This window comes from Elgaria multicarinata, chromosome 5 (genome assembly GCF_023053635.1).
Source record: "Elgaria multicarinata webbii isolate HBS135686 ecotype San Diego chromosome 5, rElgMul1.1.pri, whole genome shotgun sequence".
NCBI lineage: Eukaryota > Metazoa > Chordata > Lepidosauria > Squamata > Anguidae > Elgaria > Elgaria multicarinata.
The window spans coordinates 99,121,141-99,138,391 of NC_086175.1; the positions used below are offsets into that span (position 1 = coordinate 99,121,141).

Below are 17,251 nucleotides of genomic sequence, written 5' to 3' on the forward strand. Positions count from 1 at the left end.
AAAGCGGCTTGCTTCTCTATATCGCCCCTTGCCAAATTGGTAAAGGGGACTATATTTGGTAAGGAAGAGATAGATAGACACATGTATCTACACGCGCGTGGCGGAAACTGAATTTGAGAGCTAAAAAGTCGTGCCAGACTGTCAGACGGAATGGTCTACAATTACACCTCTCAAACCACCACCACGCCCAGCCCGCCCGGAAAAGCAGCAGCAACCGCGTGGCGGAGCACCAGAGAAATCCCCCCCCCCCCCAAAAAAGGCTTTTTCTCGGGCTGCGCCAAATTAGCCGCGCGGTTAGAGCTGTGTACCTTCCCCGGCTGAGTGCGCGCTGCTCCGGGAACAGCGCCTCCTGGAGAAGTCGTTGTCGCCTCCGCCGCTGCTACTGTTGCCTCTACCGTTGTTGGAGCACTCGGAATCGGACCCCGGGGATCCCGGAGCGGAGTTTGTGGGCGAGCAGCTCCCCTCGCTGGAGTGGGGAGATGCTCCGTAGAAAAAAGCCAAGTTAAACGGGCTGCTCATGGAGCCGCAGTCGCCGTCTAGCTGCGCGTCTCGGCTGCTGTCCACAATCATGGCTGGAGTCGGGCAGGGGCTGCGAGGCGGGAAACGCGAAGAAAGGTGGAGGCGGCGGCTGAGCCAAGCGAGCAGCTTCGGCTCAGCAGACGCGGCAAGAAGGGGTTGGGAAGGTGAAAGCGGAGGCGGGCACCGCCGCTCTTATAGCGCCTGGGCAATCCACGCCTTGACAACGCGGGCGGAGGCGGAGGCAGGCAGGGCAGAGCCTCGGCCGCCAGCAGGACGGGAGAGGCGGAGGCGGAGGCAGGGGGGAGGGAGAGGCACGTCCTCAAGCGGCGCTTCCAGTAAACGCGTTGCGAGGGGGTTGCCGGCTGTCTCGTGTCTGCGCGCCGCGGTTGTGCGTCGTCTACAGAATAAGCAGGCCGGAGGAACCGCCCTCGACCTGGCAGCCTCTGAGGGTTTGGCGGCCGCGGCAGCCACGCCACTGAAGACAACTTGGGTTAGGTCGGCGCGCTCTCATTTCCCAGGCGCTTCACGTCTCGCCCTCGCTTGCAGAGGAGAAGGCATTTTATTGAATGACCGTCCTCTACCGCCCAATAGACGATTGCTGACGAGTTATCGCTAGCTAGGGTTGCCACTTTTAAAAACGCAATTAAACTGTAATAAAATAGTGCTTTTATTTTGTTAACGCTGTTTCGAAATAAAGTAAGGTTTCATGATTAAAATAAAAAGAACTAGAAACCTACTGCTTATCCATCTAGCCCGTACTGTTTCTGTTGCTCTGACTGACAGTGGCTCCTCGGGGTCTCAGCCATTGACCACCCCCCTGAAGCAGAGGTTGGCTGCCGCTCCTTCTGCATAGATGCAGGACCCCCCTCCCACTTGTCTACAGCGCCCGACCGCCTGCCCCCCAGTTGTTGTTAGATAAAATCAATTATATTTACATTTATTTATACAGGAAATGAAACTTTATCTCTTAGTTCCACGGTAGCTTAGTTGCCATGATTTTATCACATAACAGAGTATCATGATTGGCCCAAGACACCTTTTTGCCTGAAAGGCAAATGGAACCTGCCCTGCCCAGCCCCCTCAAGATTAGAACTCAAGGCTGGCCCAATCATTCTGGTATCAGAGGCAGAAAATCCCATGAGCAGCTCTCCCTGGTACTAAAAGTACTACTATTACAACAGTTCATTAATCTTGTGCCTATTTAGATAGGAAAAAGTTTTACAACTCACAGCATTCATTGGTGGGCTATGCTGGCTGGGGAATGTTGGGAGTTATAGGACCTTTTCCTGCCTAAACAGGCATAGGATTGAGTCCTAAATAATTAACCATTTGCTGCCCTTTCATGACACCCAACACCAGCTGCCTGAGCTGCTGCCTCACTCCACCTAATGGTAGAGCTGCCTCTGGAGACAGGAAGTAAAATTAACTAATAGATAAAAAAAAAAAAACCTACTGCGAGTTCTAATGACTATGCCAGTCCTCCTTTCTGGGGTCAGAAAACCCACATTAGGGTACTTTGGCATCTCTATGGGCTTGGAGACTTTTTTTTAAAAAAATGTTTTTAAAAGTTGCATGACAAAACATGGATGAGAGTAAACAAGCTGAAGCTTAATCCATACAAGGCAGAGGTAGTGTGGGTTGGGAAACCAACCTTTCCGGATGGAGGTTTACAACTGGTCTTAGATAGGGTTGCATTCCTCCTAAAACATCAAGTGCACAGTCTGGGAAGCCTCCTGGACTCTGAGCTAACTAGCTAAGTAGTCCAGGCCAGACTACTGTGATGCACTGTACGTTGAGGTGCTTTGAAGGCAGTTCAGAAACTTCAGCTGAGAGCCAAGTGATTTGATCACATAATGCCTACTCTGCCAATTGCACTAGTTACTGGTGTGTTTCTGAGCCCAATTCAAACAGCTAGTTTTGACCTTTAAAGCCTTAAACGGTTTGGGACCATGATATTTGAAGGACTGCCTTTACCAATATCAGCCTGCCCGCACTTTAAGATCAGAAATAGAGGCCCTTCTCATATGTCCACCTGTGAAAGCAATTAGGTGGGTGATCACATGCGAGATGGCCTTCTCTCCAATGACCCCACTCCTTTGGAACAAGTTGCCATTGGCGTTCTGCTGAGCTCCATCATTACAAGTAGGGCTGTGCTCCACTTCGCTTCGGTTCTTAGAACCGATAGCGGAGCAGCCTGATTCGCCTCCGACAAAGGCGGTGACGGATCAGGTCGGGGGAGCAACGGATCGAGACGAAGCGGATCCTTCACCTTGATCCGGAGCTCCAAAAAAATGGTAAGTGTGGCAGGTGGGGGGCTTACCTGGTGCCACTGCAGTCCGTGCGGTGATGGCGGCAGAGCCAGGTAAGGGTGCAGGGAGGCTTACCTGCCTCTGTCAAGGTCCAGGGGCGGCTTCAACTGAGGCCCAGGCCTCAGTTGAAGCCGCCGCTGGACCGCGACAGAGGCAGGTAAGGGGGAGGGGGCCTTACCTGGCTCTGGATGCTTGGATTTGCTTCAAACTGGGCATGAATGTGGATATGTGTATAAGCTCTCATGGTGCCGATTTTGAGATTTCTAATGTTAAAAGTAAAAAAGTTATAGGCGTTTGATTTTCAATGCAAGTCTCGGGGGGGGGGGACACAGAGCTCCGATCCAGATCTGGAGCCCCGCAGCAGATCGGAGTGTAGCATAGGCGGATCAATGCACAGCGGAGCAGACCCGATCCAGAAGTTGCGGATTGGGATCCAGAGCAGATCAGGGGGTCCGTGCACAGCCCTAATTACAAGCTTTTAAAAAGGCCTTGAAAACATTCTTTTACCAAGGCCTTCTCTTGATATGACTGGTGGTGGTGGTGCTGCTGCTGCTTCTACTGCTGTTAGTGTTTTAATTTTGTCTTTTATTGTTTAATATTTTAACTCTTTTTACATATTTTATTGCTGTAAGCTGCCTGGGGGAGGGCCAAGAAACGTTTCAAATAAATTAATAAATAAAACAGCTCAGCCTTGGCTCCTGTTTTCAACTAGAGAATATGCTATGTATTTTTTAAAGGGCTTTGAGCATATGTAGAGTGCACTGCAAAAAGTTGCATGTAAGTGGTATCATATGTAAGAATATGGTAGTGTAAAGCTTATTACTAGAGATCTACTGGACTGATTTTGCTCACTTTTTTAAAAAAACTGAAGCTTGAACAATGTAGACATGCAGAAAATGATTAAACTTCTAAAAAGTTCAAATCTCATGTTTTAGACAGCTCAGGAGGGGAGACGGATGAGGCACAGGGAAGGTTAATGCATATGCCCCACACTGTGAATGTAATGTAACATGTGACACAGTGTGAGCTCTTAGAGTGCTAGGCCAATGAAAGTCCAGGCACAGAATGTTGGGAACGAGGCTGAAGAAAAGTCAGTTGGTGGTAGATAGAGAAGGAAGAGAAGCTGAAAGGACACTAGGAGAAGGGAAAGAAAAATTTTACATCATATGTTTTTGACCTCAAACTTCACGAAATGGTAAACAATCTTTTTTTAAAAAAAAGAACACCTTTTTTGTTTGTTTGCACCTTTGTTAATTTATTTGTAGTACATTTGTTTTGAAAGTGTAAAGTTGTTCCAGTTGCAATGAAAACAGGCAAACATATTTTTATTCTATCATTCTCAAGACTACTAGCTCCCGTGATGGTATGGGATTTGCACTAGTTTCCAAAGAAGATACGTTCCTTTTACACACATGTGAGCAATTTGAAGGAAGGATTTCTAGGTCAAATAGTATGATTTCCAAGAAGCCTTGAATACTGATCTCTCATTTTAAAAATTAAGCAATATCAGCAGATGAAACATCATCATGCATGTATAGTGATGGGTGTGTGTGCATCTATTTACTGATTTTCAATCAAGCAGCTGTTAAAAGATATAGAGCTTATGTAGTGGGGGTAGGAATTTTATTGGTAAGTGGTAATCCAGCTAGATACATGTCAGTTGCAAAAATCTCTTCTACTCTGGATTTTTTTTGAAACTGCTTAGGATGAAGATGAGAACTGAGTCAGTCTTTTAGGAAAGATATGTGCCATAGTCTTCCAAGTCACCAAACCACATCAGAATGCACACTGGGGATTACTTGTTAGAAAAGAGACCTCACATTAAAAAAAAAAAAAGGCCCTCTGCCTGTGAACATCTAAATTATTACCAGGGAAAGATAGTAAAAAGTCTTGTGGCAACTTAAAAACTAACAATTTTTTTCTGTTATTCCATAATAAATTTGCTAGTTCTTAAGATGCCACAAGTCTCTGTTGTTTTTGCTGCAACAGACTAACATGGTTGGTTACCACTCTGGAAATGGGAAACAAACAAGAATAGAATCCTTCCTCCTGACATAATTGCTTTCCCACTGCAGGGATTCTTTTTTTTTTCTACATGGGCAATGTATTCCAAGAAGTAATTCCCTTGTGTGCATTCCAATGTGTTGCAGTCATGGAGAGCTCTGTACTAGCAATGTTTACTGGGTCAGAGGAGCCTCCAAGAAAGTTAAGTCCTTGTGCACCACTTCATCTATCAGTCTCCTCCACCTGAGAAGTGATTCAAAGGGGGTAAAAGTAGGTGTGGGAAACCTTTCAGTCAGAGGGGAAATCTTAATTTTGGATATGCTACTGGGGACCACACTCCAGTGGAGGGTGGGGACAAAGGCAATGGGGGCAAAACAGGGAGGGGGTAAAAATACAGCATATTTTCACTTAAATCTCTTATTTCCAGTAACTAAGGGCTCATCTACACCAAGCAGGATATTCCACTATGAAAGTGGTATATAAAAGGCAGGAGCCACACTACTGCTTTATAGCGGTATTGAAGTGTGCTGACGACTGTTGGGGCCCATTGACACAGACCATATACCACTTTCATACTGCTATATGCTGTTTGGTGTGGCTCCTGCCTTTTATATACCACTTTCATAGTGGAATATCCTGCTTGGTGTAGATGAGCCCTCTGCCTTAGAAGAAACATTTCAGCCTTTTGGAATGGGAGGAGGGACTGCACAAAAGCCAAGAAACAGCCAAATGATCAGTATTTGGGGGGGAAAGGGAAGAGGGCACTGACCTCTGGGGAATGCTAGAGGACTAGACTGGGATGCCAGGAAGGACAGATTTGGCTGCCGATTTGAGGTTCCCCATCTCTGGGGTAAAGAGTACAAGGAAAATGGTCCTTCCTAAATTAAGGTACAAGATGATAATTTAAAATATCCCACAGTCACATTTAGTAACCAGCTCAAATTTACAGCTGTTCGTATTGAAAAAGAAGATCTGCACAGCTAAACCTAACCAGTTGGGGGAATACCTTGGGCTAGTCTTCCTGTGATTATCCACAGTAATTCTGTGTGGTTTGGACATTTGGGGCCAGAATTACAAAACAGAAGTAGTGCTCTCAAGTGCCACTGAATAAAGATTAGAAGATTGCAGGAGAGTGCTTTCCCACCCTGTAGTTCTGAACATTCCCTGTTAAAGACTAATAGATTGCATTCTCTTTACTTCAAAATTCAAGGGCATTGAGCCAAAATGTTCCTTTTTGGTGTTATTTTCCACAGCCAATATCCATCCTACCTGACAGTCTTTTATTTGCAGTGGTGGGGGTGGAGTACAAAAGTTTTTAGCAATTTGGCATCCTCTTATACAGACACCTCAGCAATTAAGAGACCAACTCCCCCTAAAATATAAGCATACACATTGATATTTAAAATGCCATTAATTTAGAGAATGAAGCATCCCCTCCTTTCCCTATGCTTTGTAACAGGCTGCTCTGAACAAATAGTAGTAGTAATAGTAGCAGCAGTAAGAATTAAACAGAGTTATATTCAGTGTTAGTCCTATTTAGAGTAGACACATCCAAAGGAATGGGACTTAAGTTAGAAAAACATTGGATGCAACCCATATTATCTGTTCACATAGTTTAATATATAAAATAAATATTTTTCCTGTTATTAATCCCATTGGATTATATATTTATTTTTTTTAAATCTACAAAATTTGGTGGTTCAAGTGTGAGAAAACTGTAAACCATCACACCCTAAACTAATTTGTATTGCGATTTGTAAGCTATCTTCATGACTTTTGGAGCACTGTTATTATTATTATTATTATTATTATTATTATTATTTATTTATTTATATAGCACCATCAATGTACATGGTGCTGTACAGAGTAAAACAGTAAATAGCAAGACCCTGCCGCATAGGCTTACAATCTAATAAAATCATAGTAAAACAATAAGGAGGGGAAGAGAATGCAAACAGGTACAGGGAAGGGTAAGCAGGCACAGGGTAGGGAAAAACTAACAGTAGAAAGTAACAGTAGAAGTCTGCACAACATCAAGTTTTAAAAACTTTAGGAAAAAGAAAAGTTTTTAGTTGAGCTTTAAAAGCTGTGGTTGAACTTGTAGTTCTCAAATGTTCTGGAAGAGCGTTCCAGGCGTAAGGGGCAGCAGACGAAAATGGACGAAGCCGAGCAAGGGAAGTAGAGGCCCTTGGGCAGGCGAGAAACATGGCATCAGAGGAGCGAAGAGCACGAGCGGGGCAATAGTGTGAGATGAGAGAGGAGAGATAGGAAGGAGCTAGACCGTGAAAAGCTTTGAAGGTTAACAGGAGAAGTTTATATTGGATTCTGAAGTGAATTGGAAGCCAATGAAGAGATTTCAGAAGCGGAGTAACATGGTCGGAGCGGCGAGCTAAGAAGATGATCTTTGCGGCAGAGTGGTGAACAGAAACCAACGGGCTGATGTGAAAAGAAGGAAGGCCAGAGAGAAGAAGGTTGCAGTAGTCCAACCGTGAAATAACCAGTGCATGAACAAGCGTCTTGGCAGAAGAGACAGACAAAAATGATCGAATCCTGGCAATATTATACAGGAAAAAATGACAAGATTTAGCTACTGCCTCAATATGAGGAATAAAGGAGAGCGAGGAGTCGAAGATAAAGCCAAGGCTACGAGCTTCCTTGACCGGAGTAAGCGTAACATCATTGACAGTAAGAGAGAATGAGAGATGAGGAGAAGGTTTAGGAGGAAAAACAAGGAATTCAGTCTTTGCCATGTTAAGCTTCAAGCGACGATGAAGCAGCCAAGCTGAGATATCTGAAAGACATGCCGAGATACGATCGTGAACATCAGGAGAAAGTTCCGGAGATGACAGATATAGTTGTGTATCATCGGCGTACAGATGATACAGATGATACAGATTCAAAGATGTTGAAATTGACAATAGGACAGGACTAAATGGCTCTTAGGGGGAATCCACACGTCGTACTGAGGCCGCTTCCATGCGGCCCCAGTGCACCCCGAAAACGATTGTGTAGCTTGCCTGTAAAAGAGACGAGGAAGAGGCGTCCTTGCCGGCGTCACCCACCTCCCTCCTCGCCGCCTGGCTCGGAGAGCTCGGCAGAAGAAGGCGGGGTGGAGAGCTTCTTCCGCTCTCCACCCTGCCTTCTTCCGCCGAGCTCTCCTCGCTGACCGGCGAGGAGGGGGGTGGGTGACGCCGGCAAGGACGCCTCTTCCTCGTCTCTTTTACAGGCAAGCTACACGATCGTTTTCGGGGTGCACTCGGGCCGCATGGAAGCGGCCTCAGTACGACGTGTGGATTCCCCCTTAGATAGGGTGACCAACTGTCAGGATTTCCCCGGATTTGTCCTGGTTTTTGTTCTTTCCATGGTGTCAGGGGGGATTTTCTATAATTTTCAATAATGTCCTGGAATGACACACCTTCCTCTTTAAGGCTGCCATTAGCAGGGCAAGGAGTTGCTGAAGAGTTTGGGTTTGTGTAATGGTGCAAGTTTGGAAGAAGCAGATGGGAACGGAAGTGAAGCTGGGGCGTCTGGGATGTAATAACTTTGATAATTGATAATGAGATAATAGTACATAAATTTTGTAAAAGCATAGAGATCTTGCCATTAGCATGGCAGGAGGGAATGACATGCTTTCTTGAGGCACGTCATTCCCCCACCCCGAGCTCCAATTGAGGTCTTAAAGGTGAAAGTGGGTCATTCGTGGACATTATAGAAAAGGCCCCAATTGGAGTGGATGGTGGTGGTGCAGAATGAAATCCTTTTCCCTCCTCCATTTGTACAGTTAATCACATTTTTAGCTCTGCTTGAAACTTAACGTTTCACAAATCTCTTAATGTTTGATGGCTCTTAACAGTTTTGTAAAGACGTCTGCTAAATTATTCTGGGACTCACAGTAGACTATGTGTTTTAAACTTTAATAGTCACTGGCTTCATTACTGGGACTTTAAAGTCCTTTATTGCTGGATCAGTCAAGTAACTTTATTACTCACTAGCACTATACTTAGCCTTTTTGTAATTCGCTACACAACTCTTGTTTCTTGGAACTTCTATGATTTTGGCTTACTTCTAAACTTCAATATTCTAACGTTGCTTTTCTATCATTTGCACAGCTAATGTCAATTTGAATCAAAATAGCACAAAAATTCTCATTTGACTTCTGCAGAAAAATTTCTCTAGTGCTCTAAGGTTCGAGATACCTTAAGATTCTTTTAGACACTCTAGGCTGAATTTGTTTTATTACATAGAATAAGCACAAAGAGTAAAGCATATGATTTCACAGTAGAGAAAATGACGTTAAAGTCCTTCTCTATCTTGACTAAATTCTTTGGCGACTAGTTTCTAAGAAACTCTGTTTACAAGCGACTTGCTGTTAAAAACTTCTCTTCAGTGGCAAGTTAAAGACTTCTGTCTCAGAGGCAAAAACTTCTTCTCTAAAAACTTCGTTGACTCGAAGACTAAGAATTAGGCTCACAGCTCATATTATAAGCATGTATTCTAAGCCTATGGGGAGGCACGCCTTTGTTTTGTCTTTGAGACTTGCGGGGGATTTGCACTTCTTCTTCTTGCTTCTGCTCTTCTTGCTCTCTGTCTTCTGGCTCGGTCTGAGTTGCTACAGGCGTTTGCCTGCTAGAAGAATCTAAATCTAGTAAAACTGACGGATTATCATGTACTGATTCTTAATTCTGCTCAGCAAAGGAAGCAGATTTTGAGACAACAATTCTTCTTCTTTTGTGCAAAAACTTCCAACTACTATTTTCATAACTAACAAACATCATTTTGACTCTCTTGGGTCTTAGCTGTCTTCTTTGAGCTAAAGGAATATTCACAATTGCATAGGATCTTTAGATTCTGATGTGTTTTAAACTAGGATTTTTGCTAAAAATTAAGAAAAAAGGAATATTGTTAATGGCTGAAGACTACGTTCTGTTGCACAGATAGTTTGCAGCCATAAAAGCTTCACTCCAAAGCTTGGGTTCTGCTTTGGCATCTTTCATTAAGCATTCTATTTTCGTTTTCAGCACGCTAATCCGCCGCTCTACATTCTTAGCTTGCTAAGACACCATGGGATCTGTAAACTTATGAGAAATCCTATGCTTTCTGCAAAAATCAGCAAACTCTAGACTTCTAAACTCGCTCTCCTGATCCGAACAGAAGTTCTGTATTTGCCTTTGCAAAGATCTCTCTATCTTTTTAATTTATTCTTTTACTTTGGCTAGACATTGAGACTTTTGCTTTAATAAATATACTTATGAATAACGTGTTTTGTCATCTAAAATGACTAGGGCATATTTAGCTTTCCCATAACTCTCTGGGAAAGGACTAGTCAGATCTAAATGTATTAGACTAAGAATGTCCTTATGTCTCTAGTCTCTTACACGTGGAATATTGGTTACACGTGATTTTGCCAACTTACAAACGGAACAGTCAAGGTAATTCTGGCAATTTTTTACTCTCACATCTTCAGCAATCTTGAGAGTTTTGCCCAGAGATCTAAAACAAGGATGTCCAAATCTCCTATGAAATAAATGTAGGCAATTGTCATGGGGAGAAATGTTTTTGTAAGTCATAGAACTTGAAGAAATATCTTCTTCTCTATCTTGGCTCTTGTCTAGGAAAAACAAACCGTTTTTTAAACTGGCAGTCTCCTTCAGTTCTCCATGCCTGGAAATAAAACATTTCCCCTCCTCAAAGGAGACAGAGAACTTTTTTTCTATTAGGTTTGACACACCTAAAAGAGAATGACTTAAGTTGGGAACAAAAATAGCATTAGCAAAGCTTTCGTTAAGGACAGGAATATGGTAAATGCCTTCTCTCTTCACTTCTTGCTTTGAGCCGTCAGCAAGGAAAATAAATCTGTTAGACGTGACTCTGAAGTCTAGGAAGCTTTCCTTTCTAGTAGAAATAATGGAATTACAAGCTGAGTCTATCAGCCAGATAGCTGAGCTTCTGTTTCTTTCTTCTTTCGAAATCTTGCTCACTCTGGCTGTAACGAGCTGTGCTGACTTCTTTGAACAAGAAGCATGTTTCCAGCGATGCTTAGAAACTTTCTCAGGTTGTAATCTCACTCTATAGTCAATTTTCGTATGTCCAATTTTACTACATCTCTAGCAAACAATTGTTTTTTGCGGCTTGTGCTTTTTAGAAACTGAATAAGCAGATTCAGTCTCTTCCTTTTTCACAGTTTCGGTCTTAACCTCTTCAGAACCAGACCATTGTTGAAATGAGTCTGCCTTGCCGTTTGAGCTCACGGCTTCTCTCTTGGAATGTCTTTTCTGTTGTTCTTCCAATAATTTCCTGCACACATAATTCAGGGTTAAATCACGGACGGTCACTCCCTCTAGGGTAGTCACTAACATGTCCCAAGACGGTGGTAAGCTAGACAGAATAATATAAGACCTCATTTCCTCAAATTCAAAAATAGCCTTCTATCAGACACCGTGTGACTTTGCAAGACAAAAAGCTTTACGAAAAAGCCTCTTCCTTTGTCTAAATCCCAACGTTCTTTAGAAAAAGCAACGCTCCAGGGCAATTAGTCAACGCACGGCTCTCTGTCTTATCAGGTCCTATTGTTTCTCTGTTAAGAACTAGAATTATGTCCAGACTGGGTTACTGGGCCCATAACCTCTTGAGGGGTATTATAATTTTAAATTCTTTTCTTCACTATACCAGTGAATTAGCAGAGTAGCAGCGGTTCTTAACTATGAAAGTCAGCAAAGACCAAATTAACTTCAAGACAGAGTCTGTTTTGTTTGGTACAAAAATAAAGTATTTTACTGATAGAAAATAACACAGTTTATGGCAATACAAATTTACACCAACATACTCACCCACTTGGTCATACACATTACAGCAGGGCTCACAGCAGCAGAGAGAGAATATTTTAATCTGGTTACAAAGTTCCAAAACTCTCTTTATATACACTTCCCTGAACAAATGATGAAACCACTAATTGGCAATGGCAAGACAATTAGACTTTTGCATCATCTCAATAATTCAATAAAGTCCACCTGCAAACTTGACCTTTAAGCTGATTGACTGATGCTGAGTCTTCAGTTTCTTCCAGGTTTTGCAGGCTTGTACAAAAATATGGAAATCACAAAAACCAGTCCTAATTCAAGACTCCAACACTCCACTCCAATCGGGTTCTTTAAGGTGGCGGGGGAATAACATACTTTCTGCAGGACTCAGAAAGCTGCTTCCCCACACACACACACTAGGTGTCCTCTTTTTTGGTTTCCCAAATATGGTCACCCTACCTTAGACCACAATGATAGTACTTATGCTAAAGTATGTCTTTTGTTATTCCAATCTATGGAATTTATTTCAGGTTTTGAAATGATAGCTTTGCAGAAGTAAACCCTACAGTGGTCTCTTCTCATGTTGACAAATAACACCAATTTAATAGAATACTATTGGTGATTTAGTCATGCAAATTTACAGGGAATAATCAAGCCAAAGGGAGGCACTTTTAATTTCACTGATTTCCATGGGAAAGCTAAGAGGATTTAAAAGTTTTTAACTTGGAGCCCAATATAATTATTACTGTTGGTGTACTTATACTTCAGAATAGCATCGTAACAGGAAAAGTGCAAATCAGAAAAAAATGGAAGCCAGACATACACTATTATTATTATTATTATTTATTTATATAGCACCATCAATGTACATGGTGCTGTACAGATAACACAGTAAATAGCAAGACCCTGCCGCATAGGCTTACAATCTAATAAGTTGTAGTAAACAATAAAGAGGGAAGGAGAATGCAAACAGGCACAGGGAAGTGTAAACAGGCACAGGGTAGGGCAAAACCAACAGTGTAAAGTCAGAACAAACTCAATATTTGAAGGCTATGGGGAAAAGAAAAGTTTTGAGCTGAGTCTTAAAAGCAGTGATTGAGTTTGTAGTTCTCAAGTGTTCTGGAAGAGCGTTCCAGGCGTAAGGGGCAGCAGAAGAAAAAGGACGAAGCCGAGTAAGGGAAGTGGAGGTCCTTGGGCAGGCGAGAAGCATGGCATCGGAGGAGCGGAGAGCCCGAGCGGGGCGATAGTGTGAGATGAGAGAGGAGAGATAGGCAGGAGCTAGGCAGTGAAGAGCTTTGAAGGTCAGTAGGAGAAGTTTATATTGGATTCTGGAGTGAATTGGAAGCCAATGAAGAGATTTCAGAAGTGGAGTGACATGGTCAGAGCGGCGGGCCAAGAAGATGATCTTAGCGGCAGAGTGGTGGACAGAGACCAGCGGACTGATGTGAGACGAAGGAAGGCCAGAGAGAAGAAGGTTGCAGTAGTCCAACCGAGAGATAACCAGTGCGTGAACGAGAGTCTTGGCAGAAGAGACAGACAAAAATGGTCGAATCCTGGCAATATTATACAGGAAGAAACGACAGGATTTAGCTACTGCCTCGATGTGAGGAGTAAAGGAGAGCGAGGAGTCAAATATAAAGCCAAGACTACGAGCTTCCTTGACCGGAGTAAGCGTGACATCGTTGACAGTAAGGGAGAATGAGAGGTGAGGAGAAGGTTTAGGAGGAAAAACTAGCAGTTCAACCAAAGTGCATAGATATGGACACAAGGCAATGACCAATATTATAATCCCCATGTTACACAATTGTTCATGAGTATGACTACGAGTGCCCTCTCTTTCAACATTTTAACCCTAAGAAACCTTGGGAATGGGTGAACTAATAGCTCATCTACACCAAGCAAGATATTCCACTATGAAAGTGGTATGAAAGCAGTATATAAAAGGCAGGAGACACACTACTTCTTTACAGTGGCATTGAAATGCACGGCAGGATCTACACTACTGCTTTATAGTGGTACTGAAGTGCACTGACACCTGTTGGGGCCCAGGACACATCTACACCAAGCAGGATATAACGCTATGAAAGTGGTATATGGTATGTGTCAATGGGCTCCAACAGTTATAAGTGCACTTCAATACCGCTATAAAGCAGTAGTGTGGCTCCTGCCATTTATATACAGCTTTCACAGTGAAATATCCTGCTTATTTATTTAAAACATTTATACCCCACCCTATATCATTAAGATCTCGGGGCTGCTTGGTGTAAATGATCCCTAAGAGCTCCATCTTATTGCACGCTCGTTACTGGGCACTCACAGAGTTTTCTCAGGTCCCTCATATGACATCGTCTACCTCCCGCACGCCTTCCACCCCTTCTGGCCTTCCTTTTGTGACAAAAAAACCCCTTTGTTAAGTCAGATGTATTTTTAAACACGGAATCTCTGCTCTCTCCTGCTGTGTGCAAGACAACCAGTGTGATTAGAACAGCGGACTGAATAGGCCTCGTGCTCATTGTGTACTTCCTCTTTTGAGAAAGGAGGTAAATGACCAACGAAAACACGGGCGGAGAAGCGACGGTAGAGAGCATGTTTCCCCCTGGTGTGATGGAGCTCTAAATCTGTTTCAGCTGAAGGACATGAGAAACTATGGGCATGTTTACACCAGTCTTTATCCCGAGGATCGTCCCTGTGCGTCCACATGATGCACAAGGTATCCTGGGAGCAGATAGGGATGAACCCTCCATTTCCCCACAATATCTGCAGACACATTTTTCCCAGCTTTTCCCACAGTCCCGGGACGATCCCATGGGCCACGGGTGGTGTGGGCACCCACCCCAGCTTCTTCCCTCCCCGTGAGTAGCGGGGATCAGCAGAGGAAAGGAGCTGGGATGGGGGGAATCCAGGGACATCAGGGGTGGGTGGGGAGTGGTAAGGGCTTCTTTTTTTTACTTAAATTTTTGCTGGAGCACAAGTGCGTTCCAGCTCCTGCCTTTTAAAAAAAAATGGCGGGCGTGACATCCTGCTTCTTCCCTGGATGAAGCGTGTGAACCCAGGGGGAGGATCTCACAATCAGCATATCGCGAGATCCTCCCCGCTCCCTCCCTAGGTGTAGACATGCCCTATGTTGTATTTTCCCCTCTATGGACAAACCATATTTCCTCTTCAGTCATTGGTCCTTGTCATTATCAAAGCTTTCAAGTCACTGTTGATTTTGCTTTTCTAATCAGGCTCTTAACATCTGAAATGAGTGGGAAAGATTACATGATTGGGCAATTCAGAGTAGCTGACTTAACCCTAGATTGAAAAGTGGAGACAAATCTCCAAGTGATTTCAAGTGAACTTATCAAAATAATTGCCAAGGAGTATTTCATTAGATCTCTGATAAGATAGAATTACCAGAGAACCGAACTACCATCTAAATTTTATTTATTTATTTATTCATTGCATTTCTATACCACCAAATATCCAGAATAAATAAATAAATAAATCTAAATTTTAAAAAAACTTTACGATTTTTGGTGCCTTTCCCAAAGTGCCACAACTAGCCCAAACCAGGTAGTTCTAAATTGGACTTGTATCTAGCAGTTTTATTTAATTGCACTTATTCATTTATTGGCTACCTATTATGCCACCAAGGCAGCTTACAACAATAAAATACACAGAAACAGTTAAAATATTAAAAACGATAAAACATAAACTCAATAAAGTAGCAATAAAACTAACAATAAAAGCCAACAATTGTTACTTTGGTGTTAAAGTCTATGTGTGTGTTTTATCACTTAAGTCTCCTTTTAGATATCAGCTCAAGCAGAGACTTCATTTGGAAATCACTGGGGTCAGTTTGTCCATATAATCATAGGGTATTGTCCTAGGAGCGTCTCCATCACCACCAGCATATAGCTGCTTAGTGTGAACTTTCCATTTGTACTGTAGCTTGTCGATAGCCCTGCTGAGTCATGCAGAGGAATGGGAATGTAGCGGTTATGAACATGAGCTGGAAGTTCCCAATTAAATCTCATCATGTACTCAGTCAGCGGCCTTTAGGCAAGGCTCAGTTTCTCTGCCTCAGTCATTTCCTCACTTCCATCTGTACTATGGGATAATAATACTAGCCAGTTGTAAACTGAAATAATATGTATGAAATACTCTAGCAAAAGTGGTCAATAAATATTAGATAGTATTATTTAAAGGGACTGCACAATATCCCTACACAGGGTGACCTGCAATTATTTGAATGCTATTGCTTGGGTTGCTTGTGGGGTGGAGGTCCCTTTAGTCAGGGTTTTTGATTATCATTGGTCCAGCTCTATATACTACTTTTCCAACTAGGAATAAATTAAAACCACACATTGAGCTAATGTGGTGTAGCAGATAGAGTAACAGGGCTTTGACCAGAGATATCTGGGCTCAAAACCCTGTTCATCCATGAAGTTCCCTTGATGATCATGGGCCAGTCTATATCTCATAGCCCAACCTACATTGTTATGAGGACAAAGGGGACATGGTTGCGTCTGACTGAGCTTCTTGGAGGACAGAACTGGTTATTAATATCTAAATCAATAGATTTTTTATCATATAACTACATGCAGATTTTAGCAAATGTGACCAGATATTAACTGTGGCTTGACAAAAGCATATAACATCTTCTGATCAGTCTTGTTTGTAAGAACTACTCTTAACTTAAAAATTAATACATATGAACAAATCAGACATAATGAACAAGGGCTATCATATTGTGCACAATAATGTGCATCAGAATCCTATGGAAGTAGAACAGCTATGCAGTCCATGCCAAGAGTAAGAAGCACTTGTATCTAGTGATGGTCTAGGTGTAGCTGAAGGAATTAGTTTTTTCCCCCTTCACTTTTGTGAAGGGGGACAGCCCCAATCACATTGGGACCACCGGCACTAGGAGGGGAGGTTAAATCTCCCTTCAGCTTTTTCCCCTTAAATCCATCCTGCAGGGATGGAGGTGGGTGGGAAGAGTTCAAAAAAAAAAAAACTCTATTGCCAATGAAGGCCTTATACTAGGTAAAGAAAAAACTAACCTTCAACTACATGTTATGTGATTAGCGTAACGTGTAGTTTGGCTCTGCTGGTTGTATCTCATCATGGCTTTGCACAAAAGGATAATGTTTAGGTTTGTGTAAAATGGGGCATCCTACTTCCACTAATCCCTCTCCCTACTGCGGAATATCCCATACTGTTCCAGAAGGTTTCCCCGACCTTAGTAGCTGCAGTGGACAGTGCAGATTGGCAACAACCAAGTGCCCAGCCTTGTGCTAGTGAAAGTGCTTTCCACTTACAGAAAGCCACCATTGGATACACCATCTGTTCTGATAAAGAAATAGATACATCTATACAGACAAAGTGAAACTCGAAAGAATATAATTGCAACTATGCCTGCTAAATTCACTGTAATGTATTTTCAGAAAGTTTTGCTTTAATTTCTTATGAAAGCAAAAGTGAGTTGAACTTGAAAAAGAGCTCAGCTACTCTTTTTCTCAGGCAGGATCCCAAGAAAAATCTTGTCTGGGAAGTTGCTATTTCCATGTCAAAGGAAATTCCCATTGTCCAAGAAAGCAGCCTCCAGAAGTCTGTAGAACTTCTTAATCAATGCTT

The 17,251-nt window shown here is 42.8% G+C and overlaps 1 protein-coding gene across 2 annotated transcripts in view; it reads right to left on the reverse strand.

The window, feature by feature from the left end:
• Window positions 1-17,251, reverse strand: part of NFKBIZ (NFKB inhibitor zeta) — a 38,580-nt gene that overhangs the window by 12,767 nt on the left and 8,562 nt on the right. Inside the window, exon 1 of one of the 2 annotated variants that reach the window (XM_063126864.1) lies at window positions 309-668. The exons of the other annotated variant lie outside the window; for it this stretch is intronic. Coding sequence (XP_062982934.1) covers window positions 309-570 — 262 coding nt within the window. The 5' untranslated portion in view covers window positions 571-668. Of the gene's footprint in view, window positions 1-308; window positions 669-17,251 lie in introns of those variants that run through there. 2 annotated transcript variants of the gene reach the window in all.